The sequence below is a fragment of the Triturus cristatus genome, chromosome 3_1 (assembly GCF_964204655.1).
Source record: "Triturus cristatus chromosome 3_1, aTriCri1.1, whole genome shotgun sequence".
Taxonomy (NCBI): domain Eukaryota; kingdom Metazoa; phylum Chordata; class Amphibia; order Caudata; family Salamandridae; genus Triturus; species Triturus cristatus.
This window is the reverse complement of record NC_140583.1, coordinates 261,522,842-261,539,688: the sequence shown is the minus strand read 5'-3', so window position 1 is coordinate 261,539,688 and position 16,847 is coordinate 261,522,842. Positions and strand designations below refer to the sequence as shown.

The 16,847-nt window shown below is 46.6% G+C and overlaps 1 protein-coding gene across 1 annotated transcript in view; it reads left to right on the top strand.

The window, feature by feature from the left end:
- Positions 1-16,847, top strand: part of CSPG4 (chondroitin sulfate proteoglycan 4) — a 404,024-nt gene that overhangs the window by 339,167 nt on the left and 48,010 nt on the right. The window contains exons 6-8 of the mRNA XM_085643854.1: positions 4,248-4,449; positions 6,412-6,543; positions 10,137-10,306. Coding sequence (XP_085499980.1) covers positions 4,248-4,449; positions 6,412-6,543; positions 10,137-10,306 — 504 coding nt within the window. The remainder of the gene's footprint in view (positions 1-4,247; positions 4,450-6,411; positions 6,544-10,136; positions 10,307-16,847) is intronic.

Here is a 16,847-nt window from a genome sequence, read left to right as displayed (position 1 = left end):
ATCGCTCCCATTCAGGCACACAACAAGAGCACGCTACGGATGCGCAGGAGTTCATTTTATTTAAAAGCAGCATGACGCGCTGCGGCTTGAATGCCTTTTTCAAATGCTGATCACACCGGTGGGCATATTTAACGTTCTTGAAATATGGGTCACCTCACTGCTATTGGCGGATATGTCATCACCAGCGTGGATGTATATACATTCATACATACATACTTATAGAAGCTTTCAGCCAGCCTTCTTCATCTGTTGGCCTGTTACTGTGACATTCACATTTATCTGTTGACCTCTAAAGTGCACAGTGCACCGCACTTCAGCTATTGGCTAACTTTACCGTGAATGGCAGCATTCTGTTTCTCAAGAGCACATCCTCAGTCGATCCCTTTAGAGCCAGGGACTACTAGCAATGTGTGATCTTTCAGACCAAAATATATTATTGCTTTTAGCTAATGTTTATTTATATTGTCAAAGGGCATGCCGTTTCCACGACAATAACATTTTACAAAAGCCACGCCAAAGCAAAAAAAACAAGCATTGACAAAAGACAAACAGCTGACAGCCTGACATCCAAGGATTTAGGGGGGGAAGAGAGCCCTTCAACCTTAAATACTAAGGGGCAGATTTATGTTTCCTGGCGCATCCCTGCAAATCAGCAGGGATGCGCCAGGAAAGAAGTGTCACGCAAGTTTACCCTTGCGCCACCACAGATGCGCGGCATTTACAATGCAGCGCATCGTGGCGCAAGGATAAACAGATGCGTGACGCATCTGATGGCATAAGGGCGGCGCATTGCTGGAGTCGTGTCGCAAGCACAACGCAACTATAGCAATGCTCAGGGGCTGCCCATACCTAACATGCTGCGTCATGCAAGGCGCAGGGTTTTGACGCAGCAGCGTCGGAAAAGTGACTCAGTGAAATCTTGTAGATTTCACTGCGTCACTTTTCCGAGGCTTTTTCCGACGGAACGCCCACCATGCATACATTAAACCTGATGCAGGTTTAATGTAGCGCAGGGCTTTACAACGTGACGCATCTCCCTAGATGCGTCATGTTGTAAATAAGGCGCAACATGGCGGATGGTTTACGCCGCCGCTGCGTCACAGAAGTGACGCAACGGCGGTGTAAATGTCTCGTAAGGGGCTTGTAAATCTGCCCCTTAGAGATAACGATTTAATAGAAGGCGCATATTTGTGTCTAACATTGGGTTCTTAACTGGGTTTCTTCAATTGTATTAATCTTACTTAAATTCACAAGCTCATCACAGGAACATACAAGGATGGTCGTCTCGGATTCCCAGCTCACGGATGCATGGTGTGATCCTGGCCATATTTTTTTAAGGCTCATCTGTCTATCCTCCATTGGTCTGGCAAGAATCAGGAACTTCTGTTTACACTACTCATGCTATTCACTCTGACTTAGTATCGAAGCAGGAAGGCATGCTGTCAGTGATAGCTTTCCACCCGCTAATAATGAACCGGGGGCGTTTCACTCCCACACAGAAATGGTGATAACATTAACCGAGATAAATGGCAGAATGCTTGCCTGCCTTGTTTACATCAGTGTGGCTGTTCATAGCAAAAAAGAAAGCTGGCAGCCCAGCACACATGGTAAGTAGCACAGCAAGAGAGGAGATGGCCTTCTCATGCAACAGTTCAGGAGCATTAGCACACACACCAGAGCTATGTCCTACTCACCGATCAGTCTGAAAGAGCCTACGATAGGCATGCACCTCAAGGTTAGATGTTAAATGAGTATGTAGCTGAGTCTTATTTTTAAAGGTTGCTCTCCGCAGGGAGACAGCAAACCAGAGGCAACCAGAGAGGAGCGGTGTGCCTTCCAGCTTCAGTGGCCTTTGTAAGCCAATGGTGCGGCAGGCCAGCGAGACACAGCAGCTGTCCTCTCTCTTCCCCATCCTTTCAGGACTCCCTTGCTGCTGTAGACCAGTGCAGCTTAGAGGAGCTGCCCGATCTCCTCCCCAGTATTGACTCCTTGTCTAACCTATAAAACCCCCAGATCTTGCTGAATCCCAGGGCTGGGCCTGGCTTAAATATGGCCATAATGTTGCTTCTCAGAAACTGCACTCGCTCTGCACAAATCTAATTAAAGAACTTGACGACCGCTCATAAATCTTCTTTGGGCGTACCACTGGCTTCCGGAAACAGAGGTCAGTGGACTGGTCAAGGCAGAAACAAACCTGCTTATTCCTCCCAAAAGCAGAAGAAAACGATCTGGGCTCCATTGACATCCCAGACTATGGGGCATATTTACAAGGGCATCGCACCACCGGAGCGTCGCCTTTTGCTACGCTCTGGTGGCGCTGTGCCCTGCTCCATATTTACAAGGCAGCACCAAACCTCTTTGTGTGGCTTAACGCTGCCTTGTAAATATGGTCCTCCTTGACGCCGTTTTCTGCAGCAAAGCGGTGTGCAATGGGTGTTGCTGTGAGCGTTCCCACGCACCGCCCGTTGCTTTTTGGCACTGCTCCAGATTTACAGGAACTGTAAATCGGAGGCAGAGCCAAAAATGTACATCTCCCCAGGGGAGACGTAAGAGTGGTGCGGCAAGGAGAAATAGTTTTATTTCTCCTCGCTTATATTTCTCCTCTTTTTATGCGTGCTACATTCTGCAGCACACATGGGAGCAAAACACCATTGATGATTGCTTTTGTGCAGGAAAGTGTCCCTTCCTGCACAACAACAACCATCCTTGCAATGCAGACACCCTTGTACCACGGTGCAAGGGCGGACGCGCTGCCGCTAGGCTGGTTTTTTCCATGCCAGTGCAGGGATGAGTACAGCAATGCGCCGTATTGTTGTAAATATGGTGCATTCCGAAAATGAACCAGCTCGGCACAGCAAAATTGCTTGCGGCACTGCGCTGCGTCATTGTTTTGTAAATATGTTTCTAAGACACTAAAATCCAGCTGTAGTGAAAAGAAGGAACAAAAGCAATTGCTTTCTGTGTACAATGCATCTGTGAGAAAACACATCTAATATTTGATGACGCAGTGTACTTTTGAGATGTAAAATAGTCCCCCGTGCATTGCAATGCACACACTCCCTGGGAGGTGGTACACTGCACCGCAATGCCAATAGCATGAGGTGAGGAATAATACTCGTCTACACTAACAAGCCAGACCTCAAAAGCCACCGGTTGTGCTTTTCCTCGGGCTGCTCGCTCGCTTTGGAGTGCCCACTCTTGTGATCCACAGAAAAAGAATCAGCTACTCATTTCGTAAGGCCCCCTAACTCTGTTGCAGTAACTACGTGCAGCAGACTCGGCGCTTATTTGCCTATTAAGTATGGTTGCTTTGATTTAAACAGCTGGGGCCCGATTCACAGTACTAACTTAAGACAAAATCCTAAACTTACTACTTTTGGTATTCACAGAAGTTAGGATTTTGTCTTAAGTTTGTCTTAAGACAAACTTAAGACAGGCTTAAGACAGACTTAACTTAGGATTTTGTCTTAAGTTTGTTTTAAGTCTGTCTTAAGTCTGTCTTAAGTTTGTCTTAAGACAAACTTAAGACAAAATCCTAACTTCTGTGAATATCAAAAGTAGTAAGTTTAGGATTTTGTCTTAAGTTAGTTCTGTGAATCGGCTCCTTTGTCTCTATTTATATATAGTAATACAATCATCGATACGGGATGTGCAGGAAATGTAAGAGACACGTAGAACATTTGTGATATAAGGATAATTCTGCACTTGTTGCTGAAAATGACCCGAACTCGTCAAATTTTAGGGACACAGAAAGCTGATAGTGGTGGGTGCCCAAGGTACAGATTGGGAATGTGGCCATGCAGTGCAGTATTTCGAAATCCACTTAGGTCATTTTTTAGGAGTGTGTGAATGTGTGAGTGAATGCATTTTACACCATAAAACTGCCTACTTTGAAGCTTGGTGCCAGACCCAAGAAAGGGCAGCTGGTTTGCTTTACAATTTGCTTCCAAAGTGACGGACACATCATCGCTCTCCTATGAAGCCCGTAAGATGCCATGAGTCAAGTCACTACTGCGCTAGATGCGACTCCAGACTGGTATGATGCTGGGTTTCCCGTGGCACTGCCAATGAATTCTGGTGCCAGAGACTGCTTCTCAAGCCAGTATTCAGCCTATGTGCTCTTCTACCATGATTGTCTCATCCTCATTCTCTTTACTTTACCAGATGTCTCAATATTTCTCTTGTGCTTGAATTTCTGTGCGTTGATTTTCCTCTTGTTCTATGCATAACGTATGTGGTTCTTTCAGATCTGGGAAGGTGCCACGGCCGCAGTCACTGCGGAGCTCCTGAGCAGCATCGACAAGGACTCGCCTCCTGAAGAAGTGATGTATACCATCCAGCCCCCGGCCAGTGGCAAGGTCCTCCTGAGATCCTCTCCGGACAACAAAGAGACCCTGACCTTCACCCAGGCCCAAGTGGACGAAGGCCTGATTCTGTATCTGCACCAAGGTGCGTGGCACGTGCAAACGAGGCGTCGAGGGGCAACTTTCAGGCAGCTTATATCTAATGAAGGCACATAACATAACATAACGTGTATTTGTAAAGCGCATGTTCACCCAAGGGTATCTTGGCGCTGAATAACAGATGTTTATTGTTATCCAACTCAATGGTACTCATTTTATCGACCTCAGAAGGATGAAAGGCTGAGTGGACCGCACGGATTTGAACCTGTGACCACGGGGTCAAACACGGGGCCCCACAGTGGATGCATTAGTCCACTAAGCCACTAGGCTTATTAATCCTTTACAAACAGCTTACCGTTGTTCAGATTGATAGTTTATTGATTAGGGTCATGTTTGCACAAGGTTGTTAGTCTGCAACTATTTGCAGTGAGGATTGCTATCGGTGACATCACTGTGCGTCGCCTCACTCAGTTGCGTGGAATGGCAGCAGCTATGATGTCATCTGCTCATGACTGCCACATTGACTGGGGAGATGGTTCATGTTTTGAGTGTGCAGCTGTTCACTCAGGTATGAGATGAAGGCTCTCGGTCATTTCAGTACTGTGCGACTCTCTGCTTGGTTGTTTAGGTATAAACTCTGAAATGTGTCATTAATAAATGGCTGCTCGCTGACTTGTGTGAGGTGTGGGTTCTCGAAGATGTCATCAGTGTGGCACTACCTACGTTTCTGTGGGTAAACCCACACTGATGGCATCTCTGAGAACCCACATCCCAAGCAAGTAAGTGAGCAGTCATGTATTGACATATTTTGGAGGATGAGCTCATGGTGCTGCTTTTATCATAATGTGACCTTTTGAATTGTTGTTTTGGGGGTGGCGCCCATTGATGACATCACCATGGGACTATTCACTCAATGAATTAGAGGCTGGGGTGTGAATGCTGTAATTGAAGTAGGACTTCACGCAATTGTTTAGAAGAGGAACTCGGAGGCCATCATTGTATGACGGTCCAAACAGATTTAGGGGTATGGGTTTCTAATATTATCACAGTAATGAGGCATAGCTTCTGAATGGTATACATGTGTGACTTACTGCTCAAACGTTCGAGATTCTGTTACCCAATGATGTCATCAATGAGTGACTGTTAATCTAATTACCGAATTACAACCTTGAAGGCAGTGCTCTTAAAGGGCCTTATTTACAACAAAGTAATGCCGCGCTGCACCATTTGGCTGTGAAGCGCTGTGTCACTTTCAAAGCACAGGGAAGCGTCATATTTACAACAATATGTTGCATGCCTGTGCTTTCCCCTGCACTGGTGCACAATTAGCTGCCATGCGCCAACACAGGCACCCTTGCGCCATGATGCAAGGGTGTCTGCGTTTTTGTGCAGGTATGCCTTCTTGCACAAAAACAATCGCATGAGATGGTTTCCTCTTTCTATGTGTGCTGCAGAATGCAGCCCACATAGAAAGAGGAAAAACTAGGAGAACTATAAGAATTTCTCCTTATTGCGCCAGGGGAGGTGTAGGATTCTGGCGCATTCCCAGGTTTACGAAATGTTATAAATCTGGGAATACGGCAGAATCCATGGGTGTTGCATAGAAACACCATCAGTAACACCCATGGCACGCCCCCTCTACGCAAAGTGATGCGTGATAAGGGGCCATATTTACAAGGCCACGAAAAGCCACGCAGGGTGGCTTTATGGTTCCTTGTAAATATGGAGCACCACACTGCGCTGCCAGTGCATCCAACAATATGATGCACTAGCGGGGCATGGGCCCCAATATGTCATGACGGTGTGACTGTTTATTCAGTTTTTTTTATAGAATTCTTAGTGCTGTATCAGCATGTGCCTTTTCTTTAGGTTGTTTGGACCACTGGATTTGAATGATGTCATCAATGTGTGACTGGCACTCAGTTTTGTTGAATGGCGGTTTGTAATGATGTCACTCTGTAAAAGTCATTCCTACTGACTCTGAATATTCCTTCTCACATTCTGACAGGGTCCCCCGATGGTGGCTTCGCCTTCGACGTTTCAGACGGAGACAATGTCTCTCCTGGACACTTCTTCACTGTGACAGCCAAGAGTCTGATGATCACCATGGAAGCCAAAAATGACCTTGTTGTGTGTCCAGGTGAGTCAGGAAACACTGGCAAGTTCAACACAAAGTGGAATGCCTATGGCACCTTAAGTGTCACAAACATATCGTGTCCCACTTTACCTTATCCTGCATTTTGCTCAGAATGTTGCTCCACAATCGCATAGTGATACAGGTAGACCATGTCAGACCTCTCCAGGCCTGAACGCAAATAACGCTTTCCACTTCCAGCACAAAACTCTCAGCAAAGGCTGCCAGCAGAGCAAAGAAACAGCTCCTCTCAACAGAGGTCCCAAGAACCAGCGCTTCTCCAAACTCAAGCACACTCACCCATTACGTATGCAAGTGGTGTAAAGGTGAGTAAGAGAGGCACCCCAGACACTCTCCCAACAATAGCCAAACAGTAGGGAGCAGGGAAGGTCACGTGCACCACCTGCCAATCTACATCCTCCACGGACAATCCGCAGAGGGCATCACCTTCCATCACGTATGTTAACTTCCCTGACGGTCGACATAGACACACAGTAGCCACCATCTAGTGTTCAAAGTCCAAGTTCAAGCATGGTTTTACAATGGCCTTACCTTTTACAGTCTGATCTAGTGTCTGACTACAGGGGACCATGATAATTATATATATCACTCGTAAAAAAACAATGAAATTCCCCCGTTATAGTTAGTTGAGATAACTATAACTCGCGCGACCGCCACTCTATCACAAGGATGATGTCATCAGTGATGTCAGGAGTGATGCCACTGACCATGTCATGAGTGATGTAATATGTGACGTCATGAGCAGAGGATTGCGGGCGCGCGAGTTATAGTTATCTCAACTAACTATAACGGAGGAATTTCATTGGTTTTTTACGAGTGAAATGTCCACCTAACTATAACATGTGTGAAACCTATGGTTTTTTAAGTGAATATATATGTATTTATAAAGTGTAAATCTAGCTAGTTAGCTGTGAAGTGGTTTGGTGCAGAAAACGATGTATAATGGTGTACCTCAGGTGCGGAAGGAATAAGTGTGGAAATAAAGGGGTTAATTGCACAATTGACAGAGTCCTGGAGGCTTTTATCTGTGGTATATGAGGTCTTTATTGAATAAATATGTCATAAGCTCCTTTCTGAGATACAGGGATGATGAGTTTGATTTATCGAGAATGCTACACTAGATTCTGTGTGCATCACTTGCAAAGGTTCTTCCCATGGACTTTTGTTTTGTGCAATTCTTGGAATTATCGACTGTAAGACTGTGACTAATGTGGTGATAGATATTTATGATGCCCTCTGATGTGAGTAGCAATGTACAACTCTCTCCATTGTGTTCTTTCAGAGTCAATAAGGGATGCCGATGAGCAGGGCATTCGCACGTCCTGGTGGTGAGGGCAAGGCTTTGAATGGCAGTTCTGAAATCTAGTTTAGAAGTGTACGTTTTTCAATGAAGCACGGGGCACTGCCAGGCTGCCTGAGTTTTATTGGTTGTGTGGTATATGCAGGGGATGTCCCAGTCAGTAATGAGAAGGATAACAGCAATGGAGAGTGAGAATAGTCCCCGCTCACCTTCCCTCATAAATGTACTCAACAAAGAAAAGCGAGCAAGCTAGCACACTTTGTCTGTCGCTTGAGATGTCCTTCACACGTCTGTGTGAAAAAACACTGTTAGGTTTTCTTAAAAGACCCCTCACCCACCAACCAAATTGGAGGCATGCTTCATATTGGGACCCCACCTGAGATACCTAGTGCATTAAGGGTGTGCTACAACGCCTGATTACAGTGGAGTGTGTTTTTTGGGTGCTTCTCAAATGAAGAAAAGCTGAATTAAAATTGCCTCCAGGTGACCCGCCAGTGAGGTATGTTCAATAGTAGTAATCTTGGACAAAGTTTAAAAGCGCTTGTGGATGTGATCCGAGAAGGCAATTAACTCTCACATCCACATTTTTGGTCAACATTTTTCAGCCATAATGTCTAAAAGCCCAAAGGGTCAGTATGGCTTTCTGCAGGGCCAGTATTGCATGCATGCTAAGGCATGTAAAAATATCACAGATCGTAACTTACAGTTGTCTGTATTTACTCTATTTGCATCTCTGTATTAAATATAAGAAATGAGAAAGACAAAACTTGTTATAGGGTAGTCTAAACAGTCAAGGAAGCATGGGCATAGTACTCCCAGTGCTCTAACGCCATGCATAAAGTTCCAAGTGTGATGGAACCTCTGTGCCCCTGAAACAAATCACAGTGGACTGCTAATTGTGCTCTGCATTGAACATCATGCAGATAAATATAGGATGCAGGTAAGTTCCTGCATAGTGTTGCTGTACCTGTTGTATGTGCAGCACATTATGGATTTGCATGCGCTGCAATGCTGATGGCAGTGTGATGTACGAAAAACATGCATAGCGTAAGGTAATAAGGCTCATAGCGATTGGCTTAAAAGTGATAATACACTCAAAGTGGTGTGTAGACAATGACACAACTATCATGCATTTTTTAAGAATCTAAATCACATACTTGTTGCTCAGTATTTCATCACAACATGGAGGCTTCAAGTGGGAGAGCCCTGTAGTCACACGCTGTTAGGGATCACGTAATGGTACAAGACCCTTCCTCGCTTGGCTATTTTGTAGAAAAAGATGCTGATGTTTAGCCCCCCAGCCCGCACTTACTTCGTCAAGAGTGATCGCCCATTTGAGTTACCTGTTTTAACACCTCTGAAGCTGCGTACGCTGCTTTGTCCCCAGCTGCGTCCAACTCAATACTGTTGCATGGCATGCTGAAAAGGGAGGAGGAGGGGAAGAGATGGGGCTTACTGTGTTGCTGAGTTTGGAACATGGGGAACCAGGTTCAAAACCATACCTCTGCCCAACATCCCATGATTCTGGAAAATGAGCTAATCTCCCTGTGCCTAAAAAGCAAAATAAATGAGCAACGTTGTCTAGTTCTATTATAGATCACCTTGGATCAAGTTTGTACTATAAAATCATTAGTGTTTTAAGTGGTGGGATCAAGAGGCAAGGATGACATCTTCCTGGGAGTGAGGTTTTCTGTCCATGGCTTGAGTGCTTATTTCTCAATGATGGGACCCAGGAGAGAGGGAAGGAGGTTCTGGTAGTAGGAGGATCTCTTCAGTCATGCCACCAAGAGCCATTCACCTGCACAGTGTGAGAGCTTCACCTGCACAGTGTGAGAGCTTCACCTGCACAGTGTGAGAGCTTCACCTTCACAGTGTGAGAGTTGTTTTTTACAGGAGGAACAGGGTCTTCTCCTACAAATGACAGAGCTACACGCCTACTCTCCACATGTTAAAATATATAATTGCATTCAATTCTGATTATTAGCATTCAAATGGCATGACCACAAATATTTGACACACAATACCAGCAAGCAATGCATGTGAAGATAATACTTTCCAAAAATACCGTATCCATTGATCATATCAAACAGCTTGTGATTTTCCTGCGATCGGGTTGAACAACAATAAACAGTCCAAGTGATCGCGGTGAAGGAGTGGAGAGGTCTTGCATTGGTGCAATTCAGATGGAGTTTGAGATTAATTAAAGGAAAACAGACGTCAGGGGCATGAGGCTTGCTCTAATTTTCCATCTCTCATTCTTTCTTTTGTTTCTATTCAGGGTTTAGTCAGCCAATCACAAGCCAGGTCCTAAGAGCTGCAACCAATACAGAGGTACCACTCTCCAGTCCCCTGCTCTACAGCGTGGTGGAGCCGCCACGACTAGGTCAGCTATTCAACACGTGGCTGCGGAGTAACGACACAGGACTGACAAACTTCACTCAAGAAGAGGTGAGTATTGTGCTTTCCTGTGAGTAGTGCTTGAGGCCATCAGCACAGTAGTCTCCCATTTTATGAAATGTTATAATGGGTTTTTGCATCCCCATTGGAGGCTTGCTTTTCTCCACCAGGGTGGAAGATGGGAAATTTGAATTTAAGAAAACCTTTTGTTCTTGGACTGCTTGCAGTCTGAAACTTTATTTAAGGGAGGAATGAACAGGTTGTCTCAAGTTCAGATAACGCTTAACTACCCTCAAAATAAAGGTAGCCACACTCTGAGCAACAGGCAGCCCATACAGTATCAAGCGAAAGCAATAAGTAAGTGTAGCCCTCCCCTGGAGGGTTCTGGGTGTGTGGCCATCTCTGAACAATACTTTTTTTTTTTAATGGAGCCAAATGAGCCGCTTCACTGCACTATTTTCCAGCTATGTTTGCAAACCATCGGTTTTATAAGCAGGTCTGAACAGAAATACTTAAATGCTTGAAGGTCTGGGACAGTATCTGATGGCATAATGCTCTCCCAGAGCAAATCATGCATCACATTGTTAGTCACTTCCTCGGGTCTGCTTTCAGGGTTTTTTTGTCGATTTAGCCCTGCAGCACCTTCGTGAGTGAGGAATATACCTGTATTCCACGAGGATAACCCTGCCCTGAAAGAATCCAGGTCCTAACTCGCTCATTCCAACGGGGAAGTCGCCCCAACACGCCCCCATGTCTTCTTCTTATATCTGCACGCTCCCAGAGGGAATCAGGTATACTTGATGTGTGGTCACCCTTCTCCCCGAACTAGTGACTCTCCAGAGACCTTTGGAGAAGCTTCAAGATTTCCACTTTCCATTGGCCAAAGAACGTCTACTATCAATGAGGGGGTTAGGACAGTTTTACAGTGTGTCCCCTAATATATAGCATAAACATATATGTCAAATCATCTTTATTTGCAGCCTAAAACTTTAAGGGCCTTTTTCGGATAGGGCCTCCGTCACAGACATGGAGGATGTGCCGTCTGCTGTATTACAATTGTCATTGACCATAAACCAGTTTTAATGTGACAGAAAAAATATATTTGCCACATGTGGACCGAGTACCATGTCTCGCAAACTGCAAATGAAGCCTTAAAGTATTTACAAGCATCAAAAACTGTCACCATGTGTGCTCCAAAATGGTATCTGAACACGTAAACCCTGATAAATGTTTTGCATGCTCTTGCTGATGTCATGGGACTAGCAGTCGCAGTGATTGATATGGCGCTATTCAGATATGACTGCGAGATTTATTTATGTAAGCAGTTTCTTATAGCACAGACTACACCCGAATGCTGACCTTGCGCTGAACATAAGTTATAGGTTACCATTTCCAATTTAACATAAAAAGTAAACATAGCAGAGAGGGAACACAGGCCTCTACTTGTCCTTGTGACGCGAAGGCGCCCCACCCTTCACCCCCTGCACCCCAGGATCTATGAATATCTCTGAGATGGGAGACCGAGGGGTTCCTCACCACGTCCTGCGGGGGTGGGAGGAGGCAACGTTTGCATTATGTCACTGGAACATAGAGTATTTGGATTGAGGTAACGGGATTTTTAGGTCCTGCCTACGCAGTACGTGCTCTGTCTCTTGAGACATGCTGTATCTACGGTATGGGCTTTCAGCACTCCCATCTGTTTTGATTCGTTCCTTCATGTGCCTTTCGAAATTCCTGTGCTTTTGTTGGTGAATAGTTTACATTTGTCCTTCCTTTTGCTGTTTTGGTCACGCCCTGGAGACTGGCCCTGTTATGAGGATCGCTGCACTATCATCCGTATAAGTTAGTTTCGGTGCATTACTTTATCTTTCTCCTAGACTTGGTCTGTCTTTCCAAATGCGCTCAGCCGAGGGCTGCAAATCATGTCCTTATTTTGTTTTCCACAGTATTTGGTTTCACAAGGGCTTTTTCAGCTGGAGGCTTTGTTATTTTTCACTCTATAACATTGTTTATTTCATCAGCTCAAATGTCCAAACCTTATACAATATACTTAATAGAAGTGTAGTTTAAGAAGACGGCCGTTGGACATGATTAAAGAGCTAAACATGCTGTAATTGCTCCATTTTATGAAAATGGAAGCAGCTTTAAGTTATGTGCTTTCAACTTTTGATGCTTTAATCTAGGTTTCATTCATTGGTGAAATAAAACCAATATCACGGGATGGCGCCATGTGCTCTTCAGACGTGGCACGTAATGTGAGGTACTTAACAATATATCCTGCAAATAGACAGTGCAACACTACCTCAGCACCACCACAGCACCACCTCAGTATCACTGCAGGACCACTTCAGCACCATTCAGCGTCACTCAGCACGACTTCAGCAGCACCATCTGAGCATCACTCAGCAGCACCTGAGCACCACCAGAACACCAGCACAGCACCACCTCAGCATTACTCAGCACAGTTCAGCACCACCTTAGCCACAGTGCAGCACCACCTCAGCACCAGCGGAGCACCACTTCAGCACCAGAACACCACTTAAGCATCCCTTCAGCACCAGCAGTGCACCACCTCAGCACCAGCGCACCACTCCAGCATCAGTGCAGCACCACTTCACCACCAATGCAGTACAACCTCAGCATCAGTGTAGCATCACCATCGCAGTCCCACCTCAGCATCAGTGCACCAACACCTGTTCAGCCCCACCACAGCATAAGCACAGCATCACCTCAGTACTAGAGCAGTACCACCTCAGCAGCAACTCAGCACCGATGCAGCACCAATTCAGCATTAGCACAGCACCACCTCAGCACCAGTGCAGCATCACCTCAGCACAGCACCACATTCATATCACTCAGCACCACCTCAGTATCACTCAGCACCACCTGAACACCACATCCACACAAGCACACCACAACTTCAGCACCACATCAGTACCAGCGCAGCACCACCTCAGTACTAGCACAGCATCACCTCCATATCAGCACAGCACCATCTCAGCACAGCACCACCTCGGCATCAGTGAACCACCACCAGTGCATCACCAACTCAGCACCAGCGCAACCCAACCATAGCATCAGACCAGCGCCACCTCAGCACCAGCGCAGCACCACTTCAACAGCAACTCATCACCAATTTAGCACCACTTCAGCATTACCACAGCACCATCTCAGCACCAGGGCAACATTACCTCAGTACCAAATCAGCATCACCCAGCACCACCTGAGCACTAGCACAGCATCGCCTGAGCACCACCTCAGCATCACTCAACACCACTACAGCATCACTCAGCACCACCTCAGTATCTATCACTCAGCACCACCTGACCACCACCTCCACACAAGCACACCACCACCTCAGCATCACCTCAGTATCACTCAACACCACCTCAGCACCATCACAGCACCACCTCTGCCCCACTGCAGCATGAGCACAGCATCATCTCAGCATGAGCACAGCACCACCTCAGTATCTATGACTCAGCACCACCTGACCACCACCTCTGCACAAGCACACCACCACCTCAGCATCACCTTAGTATCACTCAACACCACCTCAGCACCATCGCAGCACCACCTCTGCCCCACTGCAGCATCCGAGCAGAACCATCTCAGCATTAGCGCAGCACCACCTACTCATCAGTGCACTACCACCAGTGCAGCGCCAACTCAGCACCAGCACAGTACCAACTCAGCCCCAGCACAGCACCACCTCAGCATCAGCACACCACCACCAGTACAGGCCCACCGTAGCACCAGCACAGATCAACCTCAGCACCAGCGCAACCCCACCTCATTAGAAATTCAGCACCCATGCAGCACCACTTCAGCATCAGCACAGGGCCACCTCAGCACAGCACAAACTCATCATCATTCTGTACTACCTTGGCACCAGCTCAGCACCACCTGAGCACCAGCGTATCACCACCACCTCAGCATAACTTTGCCCCACCTCAGCATGACTCAGCACCACCCCAGCATCACTCATCAGTACCTCAGCATCACTCAGCACCACCTCAGTATCACTCAGCACAGCTTAAGCACCACCACAGCAACACCTCAGCATCAGCAGAGCACCATCAGCGCAGCTCCTCCTGCGCATCAGTGCACCATCACCAGCGCAGCCCCAACTCAGCACCAGAGCACTCCACCTCAGCACCAGTGCAGCCCCATCTCAGCATTAATTCAGCATCAGCACAGCACCACCTCAGCACCAGCGCAACATCACATCAGCAGAGCACCAACTCAGCATCACTCAGCACCACCTCAGTATCAATCAGCATCACCTGAACATCACCACTGCACCACCTCAGTCTGCCTTCGGAATCGGGCATCTGTTGATTCTCCCCTAATGTCCGTCCGCTGCTCGTTTTGTAATTCAGGTACTATTTCCCAACCTCCACCCTCCTGTTTATGTACCCTCCCCAGTCCCCCGCCCCCACAAAAAAGCTATAACAAACAAGCATTGGAACAGGCAGGAAGAAGTTGCCAGCACTGCAAGGTCGAAAAAACTAGAAGACATTTTTTATGCTATTTCTGTTTTTTAAAAGGTTCGTACAGTTGTACATAATGTGCACAATGTTGTACAACGTAGCTTAAAGACATTGGCAAAGCCAATATCTCTGGCTAAACACTTATAAGGTCCCAAAGGCAAAATCTATTGGCTATGCCAATGCTTGTTCTATTTCTAGGGCAGCTGAACGTGGCAGACACACACAGGCAGGCAGAAAGAGTGGCTCGGGATGACAGGCAGCCACATTCTTCTCTTCCCAGGCCACTTATGTGTAGCCTGGGGCCTCTGTGTACATAGGCACATCATTCCCATGGCCTCTGCACAAACACCAAAGTGCTGTGCTGGCAGTTTGTAGGATGTGGCATAACGACCAGAGCTGACGACTTTGAAACTGGGGAACGTGGTTCGACTCTGGCGTTGGCTCAACATCCTGTGATTCTTGGCAAATCCCTTGATCTCCCCGAGCCTAACAAAAGTGACTGTGTCCTTGTGTAATGTAACTGGTGCTTATGTGAAGCTCTCCAGTACCTTCGGGTGGAGTTTGCCCTATAAAAAACTGCAAAGACGTGAACCATGGAATTCCACCTTGAGTTCTCTGCCTGCTGCCATGAACATATCTGGGCTTTAACGCCCATCCCTGCCACAGTAGTGCCCAGTAGGACGTGTTCTCTCGCCGCTTGGCTGGGCCTCATCACATCAAAGGTGAACTCCCCTCCCTGCACCAGCCCATGCAATATTTAACATGTAGTGGCACAGTGGGCAGCGAGGGGACGCTGCCTTACTTTGGCACTCTCTGGTTACTGCCATGCTGAGACACAGGAGGTGTGTGTGCTGGGACCAGACGGCAGGCTTTTTCAGGGCTGTGCACAGTACTGGGGGTCTTTAAATCTGGGTGCACAAACCTATGAGGTCACAGACGTTTCACAATATCTGCTGGCCGGCCAGTTTATACGTAACCCCCTCGTGTGCCCCCTCAACATCATTTATAGAGGTGTGCGATGAAGTTTGTACTATGATGTGTTTCTGATCATGTGTGTGTGTCTGATATTTGCACTAAGGAGGCACAGGAGATATAAAAAACAAATACACAGGTGGCACTAAAAGGTAGATTTTGTAATCCCCCGTTTTCACATAATTTTCATTGATCTGTACTATCCTCTTTGTCAATCAACGTGAACGGCTCAGAGGAGACAAACAACTCACCATTAGCTGCAAGAGAATATTGCATATTGATTGGAGGGGGTGCGGGGGCTGCACGCGGCGCTGCAGGAGAACACACATATTCATCAGAGGAAATAACTCTCTTTATTTTCAGTTTTATGTTTTTGACTGTGTGCAATCACTCTACATAGCAATAGCGTGCTACCTATGCGCCAGCCACAAGAGCAGCAATAACAGGATTATAACTACAGTAGACTGACAGCTGCAATGGATCAGTCCACGCTTGTTCCATTGGAGCAGTCAATATTGGGGAGCAGTACAGCAGGGTTAGCAAGAATGGTGCATTCAGGGCCGCAGGTGAATTCCGCGACGGGAAACTGATCAGAGTAGACAATCACTGAGCCCTAGTGAGCTGCCACAATTCACAACTGATCAGAGGAGATAGCCTCTACATCTGGACCTACAGGAGATATTCTCTTCAAGCTGGTCAATATACAAATTACTCAGAGAAGGCAACCTCTCCACCTGGACTGGCGGGTAAATCACAAATCGATCACAGAAGGCAACCACTCTGCTTCATCCTGCAGGAGAGCACCACAAACCTATCCTACAGACACCCATTCTACTCGCCCTGTGGTAAAACACTGCATAATGATCAGAATAGACAAGCGCTACATCTGTGCGAAGTGAACGCTACAAATCCATAGGTTGAGGCACTCAGTGCATCCTGATCCGCAGGTAAACACCACCAATTGATGCCATTGGTGTTCCCTGGCCTGCGAGAGTAATTCTCACTCTGACTCTCTCACTTAGCCTTACTCATTCAAAGTTAGCGTAACTCAGTCTCACTCAATCTCGTTCATTCTCACTTAATCTCACTCTGACTCCCCTAGTCTCACTCGTTTCCACTCATTCCGA